General features: G+C 35.6%; 1 protein-coding gene across 2 annotated transcripts in view; it reads left to right on the top strand.

Moving 5' to 3' along the window:
• Positions 1 to 23,337, top strand: part of TBC1D32 (TBC1 domain family member 32) — a 201,284-nt gene that overhangs the window by 9,682 nt on the left and 168,265 nt on the right. For both annotated transcript variants that reach the window (XM_049654268.1, XM_049654266.1), the window contains exons 3-5: positions 37 to 198; positions 9,512 to 9,689; positions 22,060 to 22,128. In XM_049654268.1, the coding sequence (XP_049510225.1) occupies positions 37 to 198; positions 9,512 to 9,689; positions 22,060 to 22,128 (409 nt within the window). The remainder of the gene's footprint in view (positions 1 to 36; positions 199 to 9,511; positions 9,690 to 22,059; positions 22,129 to 23,337) is intronic.

The raw sequence follows: 23,337 nt of genomic DNA, 5'->3' as shown, positions 1-23,337 counted from the left end.
ATATTGACTGCATTTGTTTTTTAAATTTTTTTTTAGCTATGAATTTGTGAAATATCTTAGACAGCATATATATAACACTTTGGGGTCCATGATTGAAGAAGAAATGGAAAAATGGATGTCTAATCAGAATCAGGATGAAGAATCTGGCTATGACACAGTTGTACAGCATGTTACTAAAAGAACCCAGGAATCTAAAGAGTGAGTATGTTCACAATAATACTTGAAAGCAATTTTCTCTCAGCAGGGCATTTTGAAAGCACCCCTAACCCATGTCCTTCATAGCAGCTAGGATGATGCTTTAAAACAATCAGTCAGATCCTGCCACTTGAGTCCACTCAGCATTCTGTGAAGGCTTCTCATCTCATTCAAAGTAAAATTCAGAGTGTAGCCCAGAAGCCCCAAACATGAGCCTTCTGTTCCCTCTCCTTCCTCATTTCTTACCATATTCCCTCTCACACTGCTCCAGCCACCCTGGTCTTGTTCTTTCTCAAATAGCTAAGCAAAGCCCTCCCTTAGGGGGATGGTTTACATTAGGGCTTAGTCTTAGTGTTGTATATTCTGTGGAATTGTACAAATTTATAACGACATGTATCCACAATTATAGGATTACGCACAGTAATTTCACTGCCCTAAAATCCTCTATGCTCTGCCTCTTCATTCTTCCCCCTCCAAATCCCTGGCAACCACTGATCCTTTTATTGTCTGCGCAGTTTTGCCTTTTCCAGAATATAATATAGTTGGAAACACATATTATTTTTCTTTCAGATTGGCTTCTTTTGCTTAATAATATGCATTTAAGTTTCCTCCATGTCTTTTCATGGCTTGATAGCTTATTCATATCTAGCACTAAGTAATACTCCATTGTCTGGATGTATCAGACACCTTGGTTGCTTCCAGATTTTGGCAATTATGAATACAGCTACAATAAACATTGTGTGCAGGTTTTTGTGTGGGCATATGTTTTCAACTCCTTTGGTAAATACCAAGGAACATGATTGTTGGTCATGTGGTAAGTATGTATAGTTTTGTAAGAAACTATAAAATTGTCTTCCGGGGCGCCTGGGTGGCTCAGTCGGTTAAGCGTCCGACTTCAGCTCAGGTCACGATCTCACGGTCCGTGAGTTCGAGCCCCACGTTGGGCTCTGGGCTGATGGCTCAGAGCCTGGAGCCTGCTTCCGATTCTGTGTCTCCCTCTCTCTCTCTGCCCCTCCCCCCATTCATGCTCTGTCTCTCTCTGTCTCAAAAATAAATAAACGTTAAAAAAAACGTTAAAAAAAAATAAACGTAAAAAAAAAATTAAAAAAAAAAATTGTCTTCCAAAGCGGTTGTACCCTTTTGTATTCCCCCAACGTTGTATGAGGTTTCTTGTTGCTTTACTTACTCACCAGCATTTGATATCCATGATCCAGATTTTGGGTGTTATAATAGTAGTTATCTAATAGTAGTGTAGTAATATCTCGTTGTTTTAGTTTGTGTTTCCCTGATGACATAAGATGTGGAGTATCTTTTCATATACTTATTTTGTCATCTATATATCTTCTTTGGTGAAATGTCTGTTAAGATCTTTGGCCCATTTTTTAATCAGATTGTTATCTTATTGTTGAGTTTTAAGAGGTGTGTGTGTGTGTGTGTGTGTGTGTGTGTGTGTACTTTAGATAATAGTCCTTTATCAGTAAGTTGTTTGCAAGTATTTCCTCCAAGTCTGTAGCTTGTCTTTGCATTATCTTGACAGTGTCTTTTGCAGAGCAGATATTAATTTTCATTTTAATTAAGTATAGCTTATCAGTTACCTATTTCATGGATCATGCCTTTGGTGTCATGTCTAAAATGCCATCACCAAACCTAGGGTCATTGAGACTTCCTTCTATGTTATCTTCTAAGAACTTCATAGTTTTGTGTTTTACATTTAAGTCTGTGATCCATTATGAGTTAATTTTTATGAAGGGTGTAAGGCACATGTCTAGATTGATTTTTTGGTGTGTGGGTGTCCAGTTGTTCCAGCACCATTTGTTAAAAAGACTATTTTTGTTTTATTTTATTGCTTTTGCTCCTTTGTCAATGATCAGTTGATTATATTTAAGGGTACTTCTGGGCTCTTACTCTGTTCCACAGATTTACTTATCTTTTCTTTTGTGAATACTGCACTGTATGATTACTTAGGTTTATAGTTTCAAAGTCAAGTCTTGAAGTTGAGTAGTGTTAGTTCTCCATCTTCATTCTTCTCCTTCAGTATTGTGCTAGCTATTCTGTTTTTTTCTTTTTTTGCCTTTTTGTATAAGCTTTAGAATCAGTTTGTTTATATTCACTAAATAACTTCCTGGGATTTTGATTGGGATTGCATTGGATTTATAGATGAAGTTGAGAAGAATTTACATCCTGACAATATTGTATTGTCCTAATCTATGAACATGGACTATTTCTCAGTTTATTTAGTTCTTCTTTGATTTCTTTCAATTGAAACTTACAGTTTTATTTATACTGATCTTATATATATTTTGTTGGGTTTATACGGAAGTGTTTCATTTTTGGGGTACTAATGTAAATAGTATGTTTTAAATTCCCAATTCTACTTGTTCATTGATGGTATACAGAGAAGTGATTGATTTTTGCATATTAAATTTGTATCCTGCAACTTTGCTATAATTGTTTGATTCTAGGAATTTTATTGTCAGTTTTTTCAGGTTTTCTGCATAGATGATCATGGCATCTACAAACACTGTTTTATTTCTTCCTTTCCAATCTTGCTTCCTTTTTACTTTTCTTGTCTTATTTCATTAGCTAGGACTTCCCATAGGATGTTGAAAAGCAGTGGTGGGAGGGAATATCCTTGGCTTGTTTCTAATTCTCCTTTACTTTTTTAAGGTCTCAGTTCCATGTCTCCTTACCAGAGAGGCCTTCCCTGATCTCTCTATATAAAACAATGGCCTTTCCCTTTTTACTTTTTCTCTTTCTTACCTTGCTTTTTTTTCTTCTTTACTTTTCGTCACTGATTAATATGGGATAATATATGTATTTGCTTATTTTATGCTCATTTTCATTGTCTCCCCACTAGAATGTAAACTCTCAAAAAGTAGATAATTTTATTTTTTCTATTTCTGTGTCCATAATGCCTTGAAAATGCCCAGCAAATGTTAGGTATATAATAGGTACTTGTTGGATGAATTAATGATATTTTTTCTTGCCATTATAATCAATTTTATGTTATTGATATTTGACATAATTCTGACTTTAGCAGTAAATTATTTTTTCTTTTTCCTTATTATATATCACATGCATTTAATAAGTAACTACTGTATGTTAGGTTTTAAATCTTGGGGCTATACTGTTAAATAAGATGCCTCCTACCCCCAAATAATCCATAGTGTTTTTAGGAGTCTAACATTAGACTGAAAAATAAATTTGAAATAGGTAATTTCAATACAGGATGGTAAGTGCCATGATATATGCAAAAGATCGCATGGAAATATGGAGGAAGAGGATGTTAGTTAGAATATACTAAACAGTTATCACAAATAGACACCAAAATGCAGTGGCTCAAAGAAAGCACTTTTTTTTCCTCTTATATAACAGTTTAGAAGTACATGAATGCAGCAAAGGTAGGTGGATTTTCTGAATGACTTTATCCAGGGACCCCAGGTTCTTTCTATTCTATTGTTCCATCATATCTGGGATAGGAGCTAGTCAACTTTTTCTGTAAAAGGCTGTATAATAAATATTTTAGGCTTTGCAAGCTGTTGTAGTAATAATACAACCATAGACACTATGTAAATAAGAGTGTGTGTATGTTCTAATAAAACTTGACAAAAACAAGTGGTAGGTTAGTTTAGGTCCAGAATATGTATTTTACCAATCTCTGTTCTTGAATATTGCCTTCATCTGCATAGTTGGAGCAGCCATACTAACTCCACAACAGGATTTCAGCCTGGACAAGAGAAGGGAGGGTAGAAAGCAAGATTCTTTATTTACTCACTTTCTACTGGCTAAAACATGGTCATGTGCCCAACTTACCTATAGCAGAGACTGGGAAGTTTAATACCTAACTGATGACCATGTGCCCACAGTGAAAACTTGAGGAGTTTTAAACTAATACTACGTGGAAGAGGGGGAGGACGGATACTAGAGACAAACCCTTGAATAAGGGGTCATGCAGCATGGCTGGACAGTAGTCATGGAAAAACTAAAAAAAGTACGTTAGTCACTTATGAGCTCAGTTTTTGTTAAATCAATTTTAACTCCATAAAACTTTAAGATATCAGTGCTAGAAAATACCTTGGAAATTATTTGTTCTAAGGTCCTTAATTTACAGGCCCAGAGAGGCAAATTCAGTGATTTGCTTAGAGAGGTACAGTTGTTTGATATTGGAGGCCAGTGTAGAGCTTGTCTTTCTCTCACTTCCCTTTTAGGACCACTTTTTGGTATATGTTGCCCTGTAAGAATTCATACATATTTTTTTCTAGTTTTTTTTTTTTTTTTTCTAGTTACTTGTGTTATTGACTCCCTGCTAATCTATTATAGATTCCTCAGGGTAGGATTTGTGTGGTATATACATGTCTGACCTTCAGCCCTAATGCTCTCCATGTGTATTGTTCCTTGCTTGCCTGCCTTTCTGGTCTGACAGAGAATGAGAACCATATAGTTTCTGTTCGATTTGGTGTTTTAAAAACCATGCCTTTTCGGGTGCCTGGGTGGCTCACTTGATTAAGAGCCCAACTCTTGATTTCAGCTCAGGTCATGATCTCGTGGTTTGTGAGTTCGAGTCCTGATTCAGCCACTGAGCTGACAGTAAAGAGCCTGCTTGGGATTCTGTCTCTCTCTCACTCTGCTCCACTCCCATTCCCGAACATGCTCGCTCTCTCTCTCTCTCTTTCTTTTTCTCTTTCTCTGTCTCAAAATAAATAAACTTTAAAAAACAAAACCAAAAACAACCCCCCCCCCAAAGAAATGGCTTTTTGACTAAAAAGGTCGTGAGGCTCAAAGTTGGCCAGGTGAATGGAAACCTTAAATGGAAGCCAAATGGTTACCAAAGACATTAAGGAGGCACTCTGGGTTCTTGAGAAGGGGGCAGCATGACAAAATGTCTAACTCTCAAAGTACAATTTAATATAGAGTAGTAACTGGGATGATATAAAGGCATTAGGGAGGCACTCTGGGTTCTTGAGTAGTGGGTAGAATGACAAAATGCCTAACTCTTACTCAAAGTGCAATTTAATACAGAACAGTCACTGAGATGAAAGATGGTTTAGGGTTTCCTTCTCATATGTAAGCTCAGCTACTTGGATATTCCACATTTTAGTGTTTCAGTCCTTGGCATATGATTGACAATTTGAAGGTCTGTTTTTTTTCTTTACCCCTAGCATGAAATGTGACACAACAGAAGACTTTAGGGCTATGAAGGGCAGCATGGACAAATAGTTTTCTGGTTTTCCTTTTAAAAAATTTTTTTTTAAGTTTTATTTATTTAAGTAATCTCTACACCAATGTGGGGCCCATCCCCAAGATTAAGAGTTGGATGCTCTTCTGACTGGGCCAGCCAGGTACCCCTTCTAGTTTCTCCGTAATTCATACTTGTTGTAGCTCTGTTCTTTAGCTTTTAATTCTTAGGGTAACTAGTGTATTAGGTAATATTAAAAATTGCCTTCTGAAGCTAGATGGCAATGATTTTTTTTATTGTAATAAAAATTTTATGGAATTTTTATACATAGTAAAATCTTTTAAATTTGGATCCCACAAATTTATTTTTGGTAATGCTTTGGACATATGACATTTGCTTTGTTAATTCTAGTCTCTGGGCTTGGATGTATGTGATGTGTCTAGGAGCTGTTGGCAATCTGGTTTCTCTCCATGCTGGGCCTTACTTCCTATTGCGGTTTGAAGGCAGATATGGAAGCTTAGAATGTGGCTCATCTTTCCAGTATTACAAAAACTGTATTATGTACTTGAGCTTATGTTACCTATTGTATTTTAAAGCATTAAATACGATTTATTTTTAAATAGTTAAACTCTTTATGACATTGGACAGGACCTCTTTCTCTTTGTGACAACTGATTATATTACCTAAACAAATCTGTTATTGAACAAAGCAACAGTGTATGCCTATCAATAAATTAATAAAGTTCAAAGCACTAAGATATATTAAGTAAAAGCCATTCAGATCAAGATTTCCTAATTCTTGATTTGCAGAAAAAACAAACACTAGAGTCATCTTCATTTTTGGATAATATAATTTCTAATAATCTATTTCTGTTAGTACTATAAAACTTATTCTAAAAGGAGTATTAAAATATTTTATTAGAGAATGAAAGAATTTTCATATTAAAAGCAAAGTTTTATATGGGACTATTAGGAAATTATTTTTTTATCTCTGGGTAAGTCATTTAATTTTCTTGTGTTTTAGTTCATCCATGTGTAAAAATTAAAACAATAATAATTACCTCATAAAGATGTTAAATATCTTAATGAATGTTTGTCTTCTGCTTTGTGAACCATAGATGAAAGATTTTCAGTTGTGCAGAGTATTATTTTCTTTCTTTCTTTCTTTCTTTCTTTCTTTCTTTCTTTCCTCTTTTCCTTCCTTCCTTCCTTCCTCTCTTTTCTTTTCTTTCTTGTGTATGTGTGTGTGTGTGAGAGATTCTTCAGAAATTACCTAGGACTAATGATTAGTCAACAGTACTTTTATTAACAGCATTTTTACTGTAATAATTACAGATTATTTTCTTAAACATTTTGATATTTATTTTTATTTGAGAGAGAGCACAAACGGGAGAGAGGGAGAGGGAGAGGGAGAGAGAGAGAGAGAGAGAGAATGAGAGAATATTAAGCAGGCTCCATGCTTAGTGCAGAGCCCTACGCAGGCTCAGTCCTACGACCCTGGGATCATGATCTGAGCTGAAAACCAAGAGTCAGACAGTCAACCAACTGAGCCACCCAGATGTCCCGATATTTATTTTTTAAATAGAGTTTTATAGAATAAAGAATTCATTTGTAGGGTCTATCATCGGTTCCTCATATATGTAAGAACTACTCACCATGTAAAATTTTCAGGGTTAATTGATGTGGTTTTTATTCATTACCTCTTAGAACTTTTTCTTATTTTTACTTCTTGGAGTATTGATGAGGCTTCTTAATAGTGTTCATAGTCCATCCTGTGTTTGTTTTTCTTTGGCTTTTTCAAAATGGCAGTGGCTACTATTTAAGTATATAGTTCATTTGATATTTAGGGTCTGGCTCTCTAGCTTTTTTGTTTGTTTTTGATGTTTAAATTTTAAGAATTATTATTCTTGGGGTGCCTGGCTGGCTCAGTTGGTAGAGCATGTGATTCTAGTTCTTGGTTGTGAGTTCGAGCCCCATGTTGGTGGAGAGATTACTTAAATTTTTTAAAAACAATAAAAAGAAAAGAATTATTCTTATTTTTTTCTCTGGACAGTTTGCTGATACTTCTTGCAGAAGAATTCATGTTGGTATTTTCAAACAGGTCTGGAGGAAACATGTCTAAAATGAAACTTAAAGATTTTCTGTGGATTTTACTTACCCATAATCTTACCTTATACATCATTGAGATTTTACTTTTATATGTCTTCATTAAATTACCATATTGTAATTTTTAAGGGGACAGGACTTCTCTTGTTTACATGGCTATACCTGACTGCAAAGGAGTCTGGGGACTGTAGTTTAGACTTGTGTCCAGCTATAATCCACTTACTGTGGAAGAAGAGAGCAGCTTTTGATGGATAGGTCTTGATTGCTCCCAGGGCATTGTTATGTGTCCCTATTTCTTGCTGCTGAGAATGTGTAGAGGAGAAAGCTGGAGCCTCTTCTCTGTTATCCTATAGCTACTTTGCCAATTAGTCTAATGAGTGTCTTAGGATTCTTTCTTGCTCTTTGTATCCTCTTACCTCAAACTTGGATCTTCCCTGGACTCTTTCTTACCTCTGTAACAGTTCTCTTCTGTACATGTTTTCTTCCTATATTGTTTCTAATTATTACCATCTAATTTAATATTTTTGTGTTTTCTCACCGTTTCTGGTGCTTTGAAAATCTATACATCTATAACTATGTATTATATTAAATTTGCTTCTAGTTATATATTACATAAATTATGTTGCTAAATCATTAAATGTATGAGAATATATTTTAAGTTATGTATAGAATTATGTAATTTGTATTACATAATTTGTATGTAATATGTATAGAATAATATGTAATTTGTATCATATAATTTAAAATAGATTGTAAAACTCCTTTAAACTTTAAAATCTTAGTCTTCTATCCAAATCCCCCAGCATGGTTTTATCCTTTAATATAAGAATAACTCACCTATTCTTCCTTTGATTTGTGGAGTTACAATGACCCATATACCAGAAATATAAAGAAAGAGGAAGTTTCTGTGCCTATTTTCCTCAAGTATTTTCATTATTAAATGATAAATGATAAATATATGTATCATACTTTATATTTACAAAGAACTTTCAGATACATACTCTTATGTTTTGCTACAGCTAAGTGAAATAGGTCAGCTAGATTGTATTCTTTTTGTCACATTTTATAACTGAGGAAAATGAAATTTACCTGGGATGACAAATCTGGTATGTAAAGTTATCAGGATTGTAATCCAGGTTTTCTGATTCCAAATTTAGTATTGTATTCACTATGTTTACTTAAATATTTATGGCTTTTTTGTTTTAAATGTAGAAATTTCAGTGGTCCAGGTCACATATTCCTCATTTGTAAATAAAGGGTTAGATTAGATTTTTTTTTTATAGTTTCATCTAGCTCTAAAATTCTATTTCTAGGGTTTTGGGCATCTCAATCTAATATTAATGTGGATGCTTGAGAGTTTGCACTTAATAAGTAGAGAAATTTATTTATAAGTTCTTTCTGAGATTTTCAGACCCATGGAGCTAAAAGGGATTTAGAAGCCATCCATTTCAAACTCTTACCTATTTCAGGAATCCCTTTTTTAACATTACTGACAGTGGGTTTTTTAGTCTCTGTTTTGAAGGACCCACTGATAGCTTAACTCTTATTTAGGCCTCAATGGTGGCTATAGGTGCCTATAGATATAAAGTATAGGCAGGGAAAAGGGAAAGAAAGAAAATAGAGGAAGGGAGGAAAATAGAGAAAGAGGTAGAAATAAAACAAGGAATAAAAGTGACATGTAAAATAGACTGTTTTGATAGTATGATAATAACAGTTGACTGTTGCTAATTACTGGTATCCATACCATTGGAACATCTTGCCTTAGATTCTGTTAATTTTACTACCTTGGTCCATGTAATCAGATGAAGAAACCTGGGGAATAACACATGTTTTAGATTTCCTATTAATTTTTATTTCTGTTGTATGAATTGTTGTGCCATTTGTTCCTTAAGAAAAACTGACTTGCATTTTTTTTCTTTAGAATTGTGCTTTTAAAGGGACTTTACAGAAAAAATAATAAGATAGTTTAATTGAGCTGAGCGTTTTAATTTGTGCTAATAGTCTTTTTCTTACCAAGACTGCTTTGAATTTAAAGATACAAAGAAATGATGCATTCCCTGAAGAACATCATGATGGTAGTGGTGGAATCTATGATTAACAAGTTTGAAGAAGATGAGGTACGAAGTCAAGAGAGTCAGAAAAAAATCCAGAAGGAGAAGAGCAACAGTTACTGCACAGACAATTGCTCTGATAGTGATTCATCTTTCAATCAGGTGTGTTGTTTTGTTTTGCATTTATGTCTTGAAATGATTATTTATTTATTTAATGTTTATTTTTGAGAGAGACAGAGACAGAATGCGAGTGGGTTAGGGACAGAGAGAGGGAGATACAGAATCCGAAGTGGGCTCCAGGCTCCGAGCTATCAGCACAGAGCCCGATGAGGGGCTCGAACTCATGAGCTGTGAGATCATGACCTGAGCCGAGGTCGGACGCTCAACCGACTGAACCACCCAGGTGCCCCTTGAAATGATATTTAATAATCAGTAGCTTCAATACATTTTTTGTTAGCTAGATTTTTTTCTGCTTTCCAGTTTTAAGATTTATCTAATCTTAAATAACTAATCTTAAAAATCTTAAAATCTTAAAAATATATTTATCTAACCTTAAAGATTTAGTACATGAAATAACATCTTCTAGAATTATATGTTCAGTGATTGATTACATTATATCTAAGACAAATCTTAATGAGGTATGGAAATAAACTAATTGATTTTGGATTCAAAAAATAACACTTGAAAGATCTGCTTAAGGTTTAAACAAAACATCTTATTCCCAATTGATTTTTATTAATCAAAGTTTAACTACATTATAGATAAGATATAGAGATAAAACATTTCCCTTATCTTCTGAGATGAAAGTTGCTCTAAATTGTTAGTTTTAAAACATGAGCTTCTTTTTGGCATCAAGAGATTTGAGGTTTTACATTTTCTCTTTCCAGGTTATTGGAATCCTTGTCACTTGGCTAGAGCAAAGCTAGCAGAAAGGCCACTGGTTAGACTAGACCTAATAGAAGACAAAGGAAACTAGTTAGAATAAAGCCTTATGCATGTACCATGAACTTCCCCACAAAAACTTTCAGGCCAGGTAGAGTCGGTCTGACCTTTCTGTGAATCCTACCTGATATTTCTAATGAAACATTTTCACCTAATTAGTGCTAATGTTGGGATATAGCTATAACAGATCCTAACTATATGCCAAAAAGGGATTTGGGGAGTTGGGGTGAAATGTGAAAAAGTATGTATATTGGTCACAGTTGAGACTGCACTTATGAAGGAAAAATGTTTGGAAGTAGTTAAGGCAGAACTTAAAAGTTGCTCTGCTAAGGAGAGATTGTGCTAAGTTTTGAATTTTACAAGTCAAGTTTGTTTTCTTTATTTTTAAAGATTTTTAATTAATTAATTAGTTTTTTAAGTTTATTTACTTATTTTTGAGACAGAGAGAACATAAGTTGGGGAGAGGCAGAGAGACAGGGGGACACAGAATTCAAAGCAGGCCCCAGGCTCTGACCTATCAGCGCACCACAGCCTGATGCACAAGGCTCAAACCCATGAACTGTGAGATCATGACCTCAGCCAATGTCGGACGTTTAATGGACTGAGCCACCCAGGTGCCCCTCAAGTTTGTTTTCTTGATATGATGGAGGAAATGGCAAAGATTATGAATTTTCTTCACATTGTAGCCCTTAATATTTCCTTGTTGACGTACTCTTTGGAAGAAACTGGGTTATAGGGATTTTAGTTTTGTTTTATTTCAGTAGGTTTATGGAACTGCTTCTTCAGATCAAGGACTTTCTGGAATTAAAAAGCATAGGAAAACCCAACTTTAGGACTCTGGGGGCTCACAGGATCATACTTTCTTACTGATTTAATGAACCATCTGTTTACATTGGAATTGAACAATGAAAGAAAAATAAAATGGAATATCTTTAATTAGTTCTAAGAAGTCCAGGTGTTCAGACTAAATTATTTCCAGTCCTAGAATCATAGGTTTTTGAAGAAATTCAAAGCTTTGGTAGAAATGGGGTCATACTTTCTAAAGATGTTCTTGTTTTTTATTTTGTTCAGGTTTTATTCTTGGGAACAAATCAGACTTTAAGTTTATATGGCTTCTTTTGGGATGTCCACAGGGTATAACTGCGTTTTCAAGTGTTTGCCCCATGAGTATGACTTTATTTCAGAAAGCTCTAATTGAGTTGAAAGTGAACTGTGTCCACCAACAAGGCATGGGATCCCTGGACTTTTGGAAAAAAGATATGAATGCCACAACTACCCTGACAGCTCTTTTAGTTTGGCAGAACTCTAGGAGATGTGTGGGTATGCTTTTGCTTAGTGAAAGGAGACTCTCTTACGTGTAAATTACTAAAGAGAGGCTGAATTAATATGTTCAGGGTTGAAAAGGTGTCCGAAGATATATCAGTCATTCATTCCAATAAATACTGATGTTGGTAATAATGCTTTCCAAATTGATAAATTATTTGCTCTGGACTTAGAAAAATCTGAATTGTTCTGTGAATAACATTGAGTAAACAATTCTGATGCTGCTGTTGGTTTTTTGTTTGTTTTTTCATTTGATAATTTCATTTTATTTTTTTTTTTTAACTTACATCCAAATTAGCATATAGTGCAACAATGATTTCAGGAGTAGATTCCTTAGTGCCCCTTACCCATTTAGCCCATCCCCCCTCCCACATCCCCTCCAGTAACCCTCAGTTTGTTCTCCATATTTATAAGTCTCTTCTGTTTTGTCCCCCTCCCTGTTTTTATATTATTTTTGTTTCCCTTGCCTTATGGTCATCTGTTTTGTCTCTTAAAGTTTTCATGTGAGTGAAGTTATATGATATTTGTTTTTCTCTGACTAATTTCACTTAGCATAATACCCTCCAGTTCCATCCACGTAGTTGCAAATGTCAAGATTTCATTCTTTTTGATTGCCGAGTAATACTCCATTGTGTGTGTGTGTGGGTATATGTGTATATACATATATATATACATATATATATATATATGTATATACACCACATCTTTTTATCCATTCACCCATCGATGGACATTTGGGCTCTTTCCATACTTTGGCTATTGTTGATAGTGCTGCTATAAACATGGGGGTGCATGTGTCCCTTTGAAACAGCACACCTGTATCCCTCGGATAGATGCCTAGTAGTGCAATTGCTGGGTCGTAGGGTAGTTCTATTTTTAGTTTTTTGAGGAACCTCTGTACTGTTTTCCAGAGTGGCTGCACCAGCTTGCATTCCCATGCTGTTTTGATACTAGTAGAAAATTTCTAGTTTGCGAAGAGTAGGCTTTATTTCATTGTTATTATTTTTAAAATTGCAGCCTGGTTATATATGGATTTCTGACCTATTATTGAAAATCTTTGGACATGGTTGGCCTTGGACACTATTAATGTATGTTTGAGAATATTAAAAAATAGAGAGATTGGTTTTTATTATAATTTTGAACAGAGCACTGAAAAGATTTGGTATTGTGATTAAACCTTGAAAAAAGTAAGGTAATGAAAACCTTGAAAGAAGCAAGGTAATGTTGGAAAGATAGAAATAATAATACTAGCTGTCTGTTACTGAGATTTCTGCCATATATTGGTCCCTGTACTTGACTTTGTCTTTACTATAGGTGTTACTAGTCAACTTTACAGGAAAAAAAGGCAAGGTTATAGGTAAGTAATTTGCCCAAACTCATATTGCTAGTTAGGAGTGAACTGTGAATTTAAGCCTGGTTTCTCACCCTCTAAAGTCTTTGTTCCATGCTTATACTACCTGGAGACTGCTTGAGTTCAAATCTTGGTTCCACCACTTACTAGCTGTGTGACCCTGGACAAATGTCTTAACTTCCCTGTGCCATAGTGTTTCTCATTTGTAAAATGGGAACGATAATACCACTTAACCTCATATGGTTGTTGAGACTGTTAACAGAGTTAATGTGTATCAAGTCCTTAGAACTGTTGCTGCTGCTCTATATATGTTAGCTTTCATGTCTTAAAGGATGTGCTGAAGTGGATGCCATTCAGAGACATACTAAAATAGACAATGTCTCAGCTGTGGTCCTGTATGGTTTCTAACTGAGCTTTTCTGGGTCATTTTCTACAGCTGAGAAGGAAGAGGATTACCTCTAATATACATTAAGCTTTTAAAAGTCATGTCCTTTTCTAGTGCAGTTGTTTTGTTTTCTTCTTTCTTAACCATATTCAGTGTGGTACAGCACAGGCATTTTGCTGTTTTATAGTGTGCAAACTATTTAATTATGTTCCAAAGGAACCCCAAGGTGTACACTGTGTGGAGGAGGTGAGTTTAGGATAGCATTAACCTGTTGCCCTTGCATAATGTGAACCTACTTAAGGCATTTACTGTTTATTTGCTTTCAAGACAGGCTGTGTTTGAAACCCATCCTTGGTATCTATGGTAGGCAGTTTAAAGGACCCCTTGAAGATATCCACGTCTGAATCCCCCAAACCTGTGAATATATTAGCTTACATGGCCCAAGGGTCTTTGTTAATGTGATTAAATTAAGGATCTTCAGCTGGGAAGACTATCCTCATCAAGGAGAGTCAAATATAATCAATCACAGCCATCTGTATAGGAGAGCCTCAGGAGGGTCAGAGTCAGGGAAGGTACTATGTGGGTTGAAATAGAGGCTGGAGTGAGGTGGTTGTTGGCTTTGAGGATAGAAGGAAGCCTATGAGCTAAGGAAAACTGCAGGCAATCTTTAGAGGCTGGAAAAGGTAAGGAAATGAATTCTGCCCCAGAGCCTCCAGAAGCAACACAACCCTGCTGATGTGTTTTAGATTTGTGACTTCCAGAACTGTAAGATAATAAATGCATTGTTCTTTTGAGTCCCTAAGATTATGGTAATTTTTAAAGCGGCGATAGGAAACTACTGTATTAGGGCCTCTATCCCTGCTAGTTCACCTGTCTTCACCTCTTACACAAAGGCCAGGGCTGGTCTTTCCTGTTTTTTAATTCATAGAAAAGGAGATACTATTCCTTCAACTTTGTGCTTGAACCACCTCCTGGGAACAGTCTGAACTCCATCTTGTGCTAGGCTTTGAATTTTTCCAGTAAGATTTTTTGTGTAGCTTTTTCCCTTTATTGGGTGGATGGTCTCTCTTCTGTCTTTGAGAGTATTTGCTTTCAAGGACCCTAATGTATGTTTTATCCGGACTTCTCAAACCTTAGAGTATTTTGAGTTCAACCCATTTTCTGGCCTCTCCTACAGTCTTCAAAGCTTTTACAGTGCTCTTTTTGGTGAGGAATTCTGCTTTTGAGGATTTCATGCTACGGAGTCTTGTAAGACTCCTCTTTTTCAGCAACATCAGCCAGAGAACAGGAGGAAATACACAGCCCAAACTGCACTTCACAAGTTCTTCCATCTCTAGTTGCCCTCAATTCATAAGATTTTGATTATTCTTGTTTTATAAGCAGAAAAAGATAGGAGCCTAAAGTCTTAAAAGCAGAAATGAAAGGGAAAGGTAGCTGAAACTAGAGAACAGGAAGATGGTAGCATTGATAATGCAGCTGCTTCATTTTAGGTTGGAGGCAGGTGGATTGCTGGGGAGGTTTGGGCAGGTGCAGGTGTGAACTTGCTTGCTTGCCTAATAGTTATCTCTTGAGACAGTCTGACACCAGAAAAACTAATTTCTTTGATTAACAGTGCTAAGTATCTTCTTGATGAATATCTAAAGTTTCTTTATACTTTAAAATATTAATAGATTTTTGTTATTACCTCTCAATGGCAGCACTTTTAAAGTGAAAGCTGTTTTTGTTAAACCATAAAACATAGGAAATTAAGGAACATTTTTCACTTGGAAATGTTTTTAAAGCATTGCTTTTGTTTTGAATTAGTAACTTTGTTCCATATTTAAGGCATAATGAAAGGCAGGCGCATAATTTAAAAAGTTTTAGAAGCACTAAAATTTGAAAAAGCTATTCTATAGGAAACTAAGTCATTCTGAATCTTGGAGACAAACCAGTCTGAAATAAAGTTTTGCTCTGCCATTGATGAATTGTGGACCTTGGTTTCTTCTCTCGGTGCCTCGGTTTTCTTATCTGTTACAGTGGAGATAGTAATAGAACCTACCTTATAGGTTTGCTTTGTGGACTTAATGTATGTAAAGCATTTTCAGCACAACCTGGCATAAGAACTAAATGTTTGCTGTTGTCCTATTTATCATCATTGGGTGATTTTTAAAATTAAAAATAGAGAAATTGTGCATTTAGACATATTAAAGCCTGAAATATCATTAGGTTTGATAGTTATATATTTCTTATTTCCAATAGTTATATTGTTCAGACCACAGTAATGTTGTCTGTCTTTGCTTGTATTTTAATGGTTTATACAGTTTACAAGCCAAACATTTGGAGACTTCTAGGGTACATTAATTTTGAGGGTAGTTTGATTTTATTTAAGTGTAGTCATTGAATAATGTGAATATTCTTTAGTATATGTTGTAATTAATGATAACTGTTAGCAAAAAAATTACAGAATGATTAATTTTTGCAATCTTTAGTAAATTTCAATTGAAAGAAATCTATCCCAATCTTATTTTAGCATATAAATACCTTTAATTAGGATCTATATGATTATACAGAGGACCAAATCTTAGATTATCGATCTTATTTCTTGCTCTTTCTCCTTAGACTGTGCTAGAAATGATTTGTGTAGTTTATGCTTTAACATATGTAAATATGTTGGGGAAGAAACTTCCTTTTGGAAGGTGTCTACCCATATTGATACTGCCAACAGATATGTTGCTCTACAAATCAAGTGGGCCGATACTACTCACCCCAGGAATTTTCAATCTAAGAAATATCTGCAACAGCTGAAAAATCTTAACAAATTGGTATTAAATGGGACACACTATCTACTTTGCTCCAGTTAACAAAGTTATTAGTTGGTTGCTATCGCAATTGATGTTCATTCACTGATGCACAATAACACACAGCTACCTTAAAAAAACAAAAGGGTAACCTTTAAGGCAAATATTAGGCTCATTCTGATGTCCAGTGTAACAAAAGTTTTTATTGCTTAAATAGCATTTTTAAAGAGTAGTATATACTATGTTTTTTTCTTTTTTTTCCAAAAATTTTTAAATGTTTATTTTTGAGAGAGACAGAGACAGAGTGCAAGCAGGGAAGGACAGAGAGAGAGAGAGAGAGAGAGAGAGAGAGAGAGAGAGAGACAGAATCTGGAGCAGGTTCCGGGCTCTGAGCTGTCAGCACAAAGCCGGACTTGGGACTTGAACCCACAAACTGCGAGATCATGACCTGAGCTGAAGTTGGACACTTAACTGACTGAGCCACCCAGGTGCCCCAGTATGTACTATATTTAAGATAATTAACAGAATTCATAATTAAGTGATAAAGGGGTAGTAAATAGATTGATGAGGCAGCTCCAATCAAATAACTATTAAAGTCTATGCTTTTTTAAAAAAAAAAAGATTTTATTTTTTTGTTTTATTTCTTTTTAAATTTATTTATTTTGAGAAAGAAAGGGGAGGGGGGAGAGAATGAGTGGGAGAGGGGCAGAGAGGGGAGAGAAATGATCCTAAGCAGGCTTTGAGCTGTTAGTACAGAGCCCGACTTAGGGCTCAAACTCATGAATCGAGATCATGACCTGTGCTGAGTCAAAGAGCCAGATGCTTAACCAGTTAAGCCACCCAGGTGCCCCAAGATTTTATTATTTTTAAGCAATCTCTACACTCAATGCGGGGCTTGAACCCACAACCCCAAGATGGAGAGTTGCACACTCCACCCTTTGAGTCAGCCAGGTGCCTCAAGTCTGTGCTTTTTGAATTTGTATTATAACCTGGGAGAAAAGGCAAGTATGGTAGAATTGAGGGACTTCAACCCAACAAATATGTATTGAGCATATACTTTGTGTAATATTTTGTAATAGGCACTGCAAAAGTGAAAAGATTAATTATATACACATTATGTCTTCAAGGAGCTTACTTGAGATGAAGAGGATATGTACACAAATAACAGAGTTGTAAGGTAGAAATAATGTGTCCTAGGAAATCTAAAGAAGAATCCTTGTAACTAAGAATATCAGAGCAATAGAGGAAAGTATTTTAGACAAGGGAATGGACAAAAGCTCTCAATCAACAAAGAATGGCGTATTGGGGAACCTGTAGTTTATGTGAAGAGTTTAAACAAAGAGTTTGTGAGGAGTAAATGGAAAGGGTAGGTTAAGGCCAAATTATGGATAAAGGATTAGATCTTAATTATTGCTCCTAGCTATAAAATTCAAGTGCCTGGTACATAATAGGTATCTGAAACATAGTAGATGCCAAATAAATGTTTAAGGAATAAATGAATGCATTCAGAGGATAAACTGGATTGTTTTGTAAGTAAAAGGAAATCATTTTAAGTTTCTGAACAGAAAAATGTGTTCGGGAGATTTACTTGAGTTATGTGCAGAAGGGCATGAGTGGGTAAGAAAGCTGAAGAAGGCCTGAACTATGGAGGCTTTGTAGGAATAAATAGGGACTGATGTGAGAATTACAGACATAGGATCATTAAACTTAGTTATTCAAGTGTTTTGGGCAGGAGGGTAGTGCAGAGTGGGTATAGAGTCAAAAGTCTTGCTATGATTTCAAGCCAAAGTGGCTACAAGACCATGGGGTGTCATAAACCACGCCTGGGATTAGAAAGGAGGTTTAGGTGTGGAGAAGAATATGGAAGTTCACTTTCATTTATTTTTAAAGATTTTGAATTTCAAGTACCAGTAAGGTATCTCAATGGTGTAACAAGTGTTGAAAATGCAGGACTCAAGAAAAGTTGGGGATAACACAGTATGAGTCATCTCTGTTTAATTCCTATGGAAGCCACCTAAAATAGGCGAGACCCTAGGAAAAACAGTTTCAGAGGGCCAGGAGAAACCAAAAGGTGGGACAGACAAGAAGGCGCCAAACCACAATGCACTGGGTAGGAACTTGCGGGGGTGGGGGTGGGGTGAATTTCAAGGTGGAAGTGATGGTAACTAGCTGTAATGAAGGCTAGAGGGAATTTAAGGAGGGGGATGAATTTCAAGGTGGAAGTGATGGTAATTTGCTGCAAGAGGGAAGTCTATCATGAGGGCTAAGAAAAGATCTTTTAATTTGGCTAACTCACCACAGAATAATATTGGGGGAAAGAGGAGGTAATTTGAGGGATCATCATGTTGATTAGCCTTAATCATTTTGTTAAATAAAAGGCAAAACCATTTTCAGAGACAAAGGGTTGCTTGTTTGGAGTATTGCACAGAAGATTGGAAACAAAGGCTTTGTCATGGAGAGCATTTAAGTAAATGAATTTTGTTAAGGTCTATGTAATTACCCTTTTTGACTGCTACTTTGACATAATATTGGTTGCTTCCCCAAATATGAACTCACTGTAGTTGAGAATGTTCAAAAAATGTCTGGCTCCCCATTTATCAGGGTTGTTGTAGAGCATGCCTCTATATTGAAAAAGGGACTAGATTAGAATGGGAATCTATGGAAATCAATGAAATATATCTTTAGATTTTTTTGATCTTGAGTAGGTAGTTGGTAGGTAGAGTCAGTTATTTTATATTTTTTCATAGAAAATTTCCTGAGAGGGGCACCTGGGGGACTCAGTGGTTTAGCATCTGACTTCGGTCACGATCTCACAGTTTGTGGGTTCGAGCCCTGCATCAACTTCTGTGTGGACAGCTCAGAGCCTGGGGCCTGCTTTGGATTCTGTGTCTCCCTCTCTCTCTGCCCCTTCCCTGCTTGTGCTCTGTCTCTCAAAAATAAATAAACATTAAAAATTTTTCAAAAAAAATTTCTTGAGAAACAGGAAATTTACTTCGGTTAAAAATTTTATAACAATAAAGCAAAAGACTTTACAATTTTCCCATTTAATTCTTACAGTGATGCTGGGAGGTAGATGTGAAAACTGAGGATGGGGTTTAAGACTCCAGAGTCATATAACTAGTTTGAGCTGGGGTTTAAACTTCATCTATCCAATTAAGATTCATGTCCTTGAAATTGTAGTTCTTTTTAGTAAGTTGGACAGCAAGACATTTTAGACATAGATAATCTGGTAAAAGTCATGATGGAAGTAGACAGATCAGAAGAAATAAAGTTTATAAGAGAGGCAAAAGGGCTAGGTGAAGGGGGGGGATGTTTTTCTAGCAATAGAGTAGAATGAGTATATATATATATACACATATACTTTACATATATTTTAGACACTTATACGCATGTGTATATATACTGTTGAAAGTACATATATGCATTATGTATCACAAATGCATATTAGCACTTACGCTTATATAAATACTATTTTAGATATTCTATGTTATCTTTTTTTCATTTGGTGAGACTGCTACATTCATATACTTAGTTTATCATTGGTAATTATTATTCATAAATTTTAGTATTTTAATTGTAATACAAAAATTAAAAATTAAAGATCTATTTAATATATAGTGCTTTTAAAAAGCATGTATCAGAGTTCTTCACAGCTGAACTATATACTTTTAGAAAGGAAGAAAACTCAGCAAAACCTGAGACTCTTTAAGAAATGAAGTATTGGTCTGTTACGGTTTTTGTTTTTTTTTTTTTTTTAATAAAGTGGTTATGTACCCTGTATTGTTAGGGACCATGTAGCATTGTGGGAAGACTCACTTTGGAGTCATTTATGTATTAAACCAATGTATATTGAGGGCCTATGAGGCACTGATTCAGGTATTGGGGATGCTATAGTGAAAAAAGACCAAATTCTAAGCCATAATAGGGCAGACATGAAGAATTCTGGAGGAAGAGTGTTGCCCAGCAGGAGGAATGGCAATGGTAAAGGTTCTTAGGCTAAAGTGAGCATGGATGGCATCTTCCAGAAATGGAGAAAAAAGGCCAGTGAGACTGAAGCCTGACTGGCAGAGGGAAGAATTGTATAACCGTGTATTAAAGAATCAAGGGCCCAGATCATGTAAGTAAATTCCCTATATTCTGAATAATGTGAGAGGTCTTTTTGTGAGGTTGAAATAAGGGAGATTAATGGATTTGATGTATAACTTTGAAAAGCTCCATCTGACTGTTGCTAGAGAAGGGATGGTGGTGTGGCGTAGGATGGGATGAGTCAAAGCAAGGAGACTGGTTAGGATGAACTGAAGTGGTCTAGGCTAGAGTCGATGGTGCTTTGGTTTAAGGTTTTAGCAGGGAAGTTGTGTGGGGTAGTTGGTGTTAAGGTTTGTGAAACTTGGGGATTATCTTTTGGAACTTAATAATATTGGATATAGGAAGTGAGAAAGTGAAGAGCCAAGATTGAGTCCTATTTTTAACATACATTTTTTTTTTAATTGTATAGAAAGAGCCTGAGCATGAGTTGGGGAGAGGGGCAGAAGGAGACAGAGGGAAAGAGAGAGAATCTTAAGCAGGCTCCACACTAAGTGTAGAGCCCTATGCGGGGCATGATCCCACGGCTCTGGGATCATGACCTGAGCTGAAATCAAGAGTCGGTTGCTCAACCCACTGAGCCACCCAGGTGCCCCGACTCCTAGTTTTTTTTTTTTTTTTTTTTTAATTTTTTTTTTTCAACATTTTTAATTTATTTTTGGGACAGAGAGAGACAGAGCATGAACGGGGGAGGGGCAGAGAGAGAGTCCTAGTTTTGATCTAAGTACAAAATCTGGTTTAGGAGGATGGAGAAGTTTCAGGAAGGAGCAGATTTGGAATAAAATATTCTGTCTTGGACATGTTAAGTTTGAGATGCTTATTAGACATTCAAGTGGAGATGTTGAAAGGATAATTATATATAACTTTGGAGATGAAGTAACTGATAAAAATTTGAGTCATCATGATGTACCTAACTGGAAGAGAAAGAGTATAGATAGCAAAAATGTGGATGGGAATCTGAGTTCTGATAACTTTGGACTTGGAAAAGTTATTCAACCTTGGTTTTCATATTTCTCCTGTTTCAGTCATTGTGAATTTATATCATATAGGGCTTGTTACATAAAAGATAATAAATGACAGCTATAATTTTAATGGCAGTTTTATTTTTAGATGATTATTTTAGGTATTAGTCATATTTAAACTGCCTTCATCAAGAAAAAGACCCTTTCCTTTTCCAACATAGCTTATGGTCTATTATAAACTTTTTTCTAGATGGAGACTTTTACCTCAGGAATTTTTCACCAAAAAGGAGGCCTGGAGAAAGGCTTAAGGAAAGTACAGGAAAGCAAAGGAACCAAAATATTCAAGCAGCATTGTAGCTATGCCTAGGGTACTAGCAGTGCCTTCTTGTTTTATCTTACTGTTTCATTCATTTCACATTTCTGGGCACAAAACATCTTGGCTTTACATCTTTTGAATCTTATGTTCTACACATTGAAGTTGCTCAGCAAATAATAATTTTCAGATACGTGTAGTACACTGTTCTCCTGAGACATTCAGTTCCCATTTAAATGCCTTGGGAAACAAATTCCAAGTTTTCTGCCAAGTCAGAATAGATCACCCCCTTTTCTTGCTCAGAATGCATTTTGTGCTTGGAGTTATATTAAAAAATAATTTATAGCAGTACTTCTAAAAGTCTACTAAATGAATGTTTTGTCAATTGTGTTACAGAGTTACAAATTTTGTCAAGGAAAATTACAATTGATTTTAGACCAGTTGGAGCCTGGGCAACCTAAAGAGGTAAGTTTAAAGGGTAGCTATCAAGTTTAGTCAGATATATGATATATATAATATATTCAGTCTCAGCTAGACTGTTTCTCTTGAGGATAAGTGTTTATTATCATGATGCTCCTAGACTGATAACCCTGCTAGACTTTCCAGTCTTGAAATAAGAGGTCACAGAGTAAGGGAGGCTCTCAGAGAATTTTCATGGTTTGTAGGAGGAAATTTTTACATCTAGTTTCAGTTTTAAAGGGATAAAGTTATAAGTAGTTGTCCCCCAAATTGTTCTTTCACTGTTGCTTTGTGTGTAATATTTTAGTGATTTCTTTGAGGAAAAACTATCTTCATTTAATGTTCCTTCTACTTCTAGAAAATGTGAGCAACTTTCACACGTGTTCATTGATTAGAAAAAGGATTTTAATGTTTAGTTTTTGAGAGAGAGAGGGAGACTGAAAGTGGGGGAGGGGCAGGGAGAGGGAGAGACAGAATTGGAAGCAAGCTCTAGGCTCTGAGCTGTCAGCACAGAGCCCTACATGGGGCTCAAACCCACAGACCGTGAGATCATGACCTGAACTGAAGTCGGACACTCAACCAACTGAGCCACCCAGGTGCCCCGGAAAAGGGATTTTTAAGAAGCAGTTCTATTGAATTGTGCCTGTTTATATTTTAAGACTATATAAATTACTATTTATCAAGTATTATTTTGTTAAGTCAGTATGAAATAGAAAATAGTCAACTTTTCATATTAAACTAAATGAATAGTTAGGATTTACTCCCACTGATGTTTTTTTTTTTAATCACATAATAATTTTTAGCATTTCACCTCTGGTTTATTTTCTAGATTCCTAGTAAATGTTTCAAAAGATATTAGAAATGAGTCTCGACTTTTCTATAACATCTTATTGTCTTCAGTTTAAGTGGATTACTTGGAAATTTATACTTGTTCAGAAACATTTATTATGCTTCTGCTAGTAGTAAGTTCTTTAAAAAAATTGTTTTTTAAATGTTTGTGTATTTTTGACAGAGAGAGAGACAGAACATGAGCAGGGGAGGGGCAGAGTGAGAGGGAGACACAGAATCCAAAGCAGGCTCCAGGCTCCGAGCTGTCAGCATGGAGCCCGACGCAGGGCTCGAACTCACAGACCATGAGATCATGACCTGAGCCGAAGTCGGATGCTCAACCGACTGAGTCACCCAGGTGCCCCTAGTAGTAAATTCTTAATGGGA

Source organism: Panthera uncia (assembly GCF_023721935.1).
Source record: "Panthera uncia isolate 11264 chromosome B2 unlocalized genomic scaffold, Puncia_PCG_1.0 HiC_scaffold_24, whole genome shotgun sequence".
NCBI lineage: Eukaryota > Metazoa > Chordata > Mammalia > Carnivora > Felidae > Panthera > Panthera uncia.
This window is presented reverse-complemented; position numbering and strand designations above follow the sequence as displayed.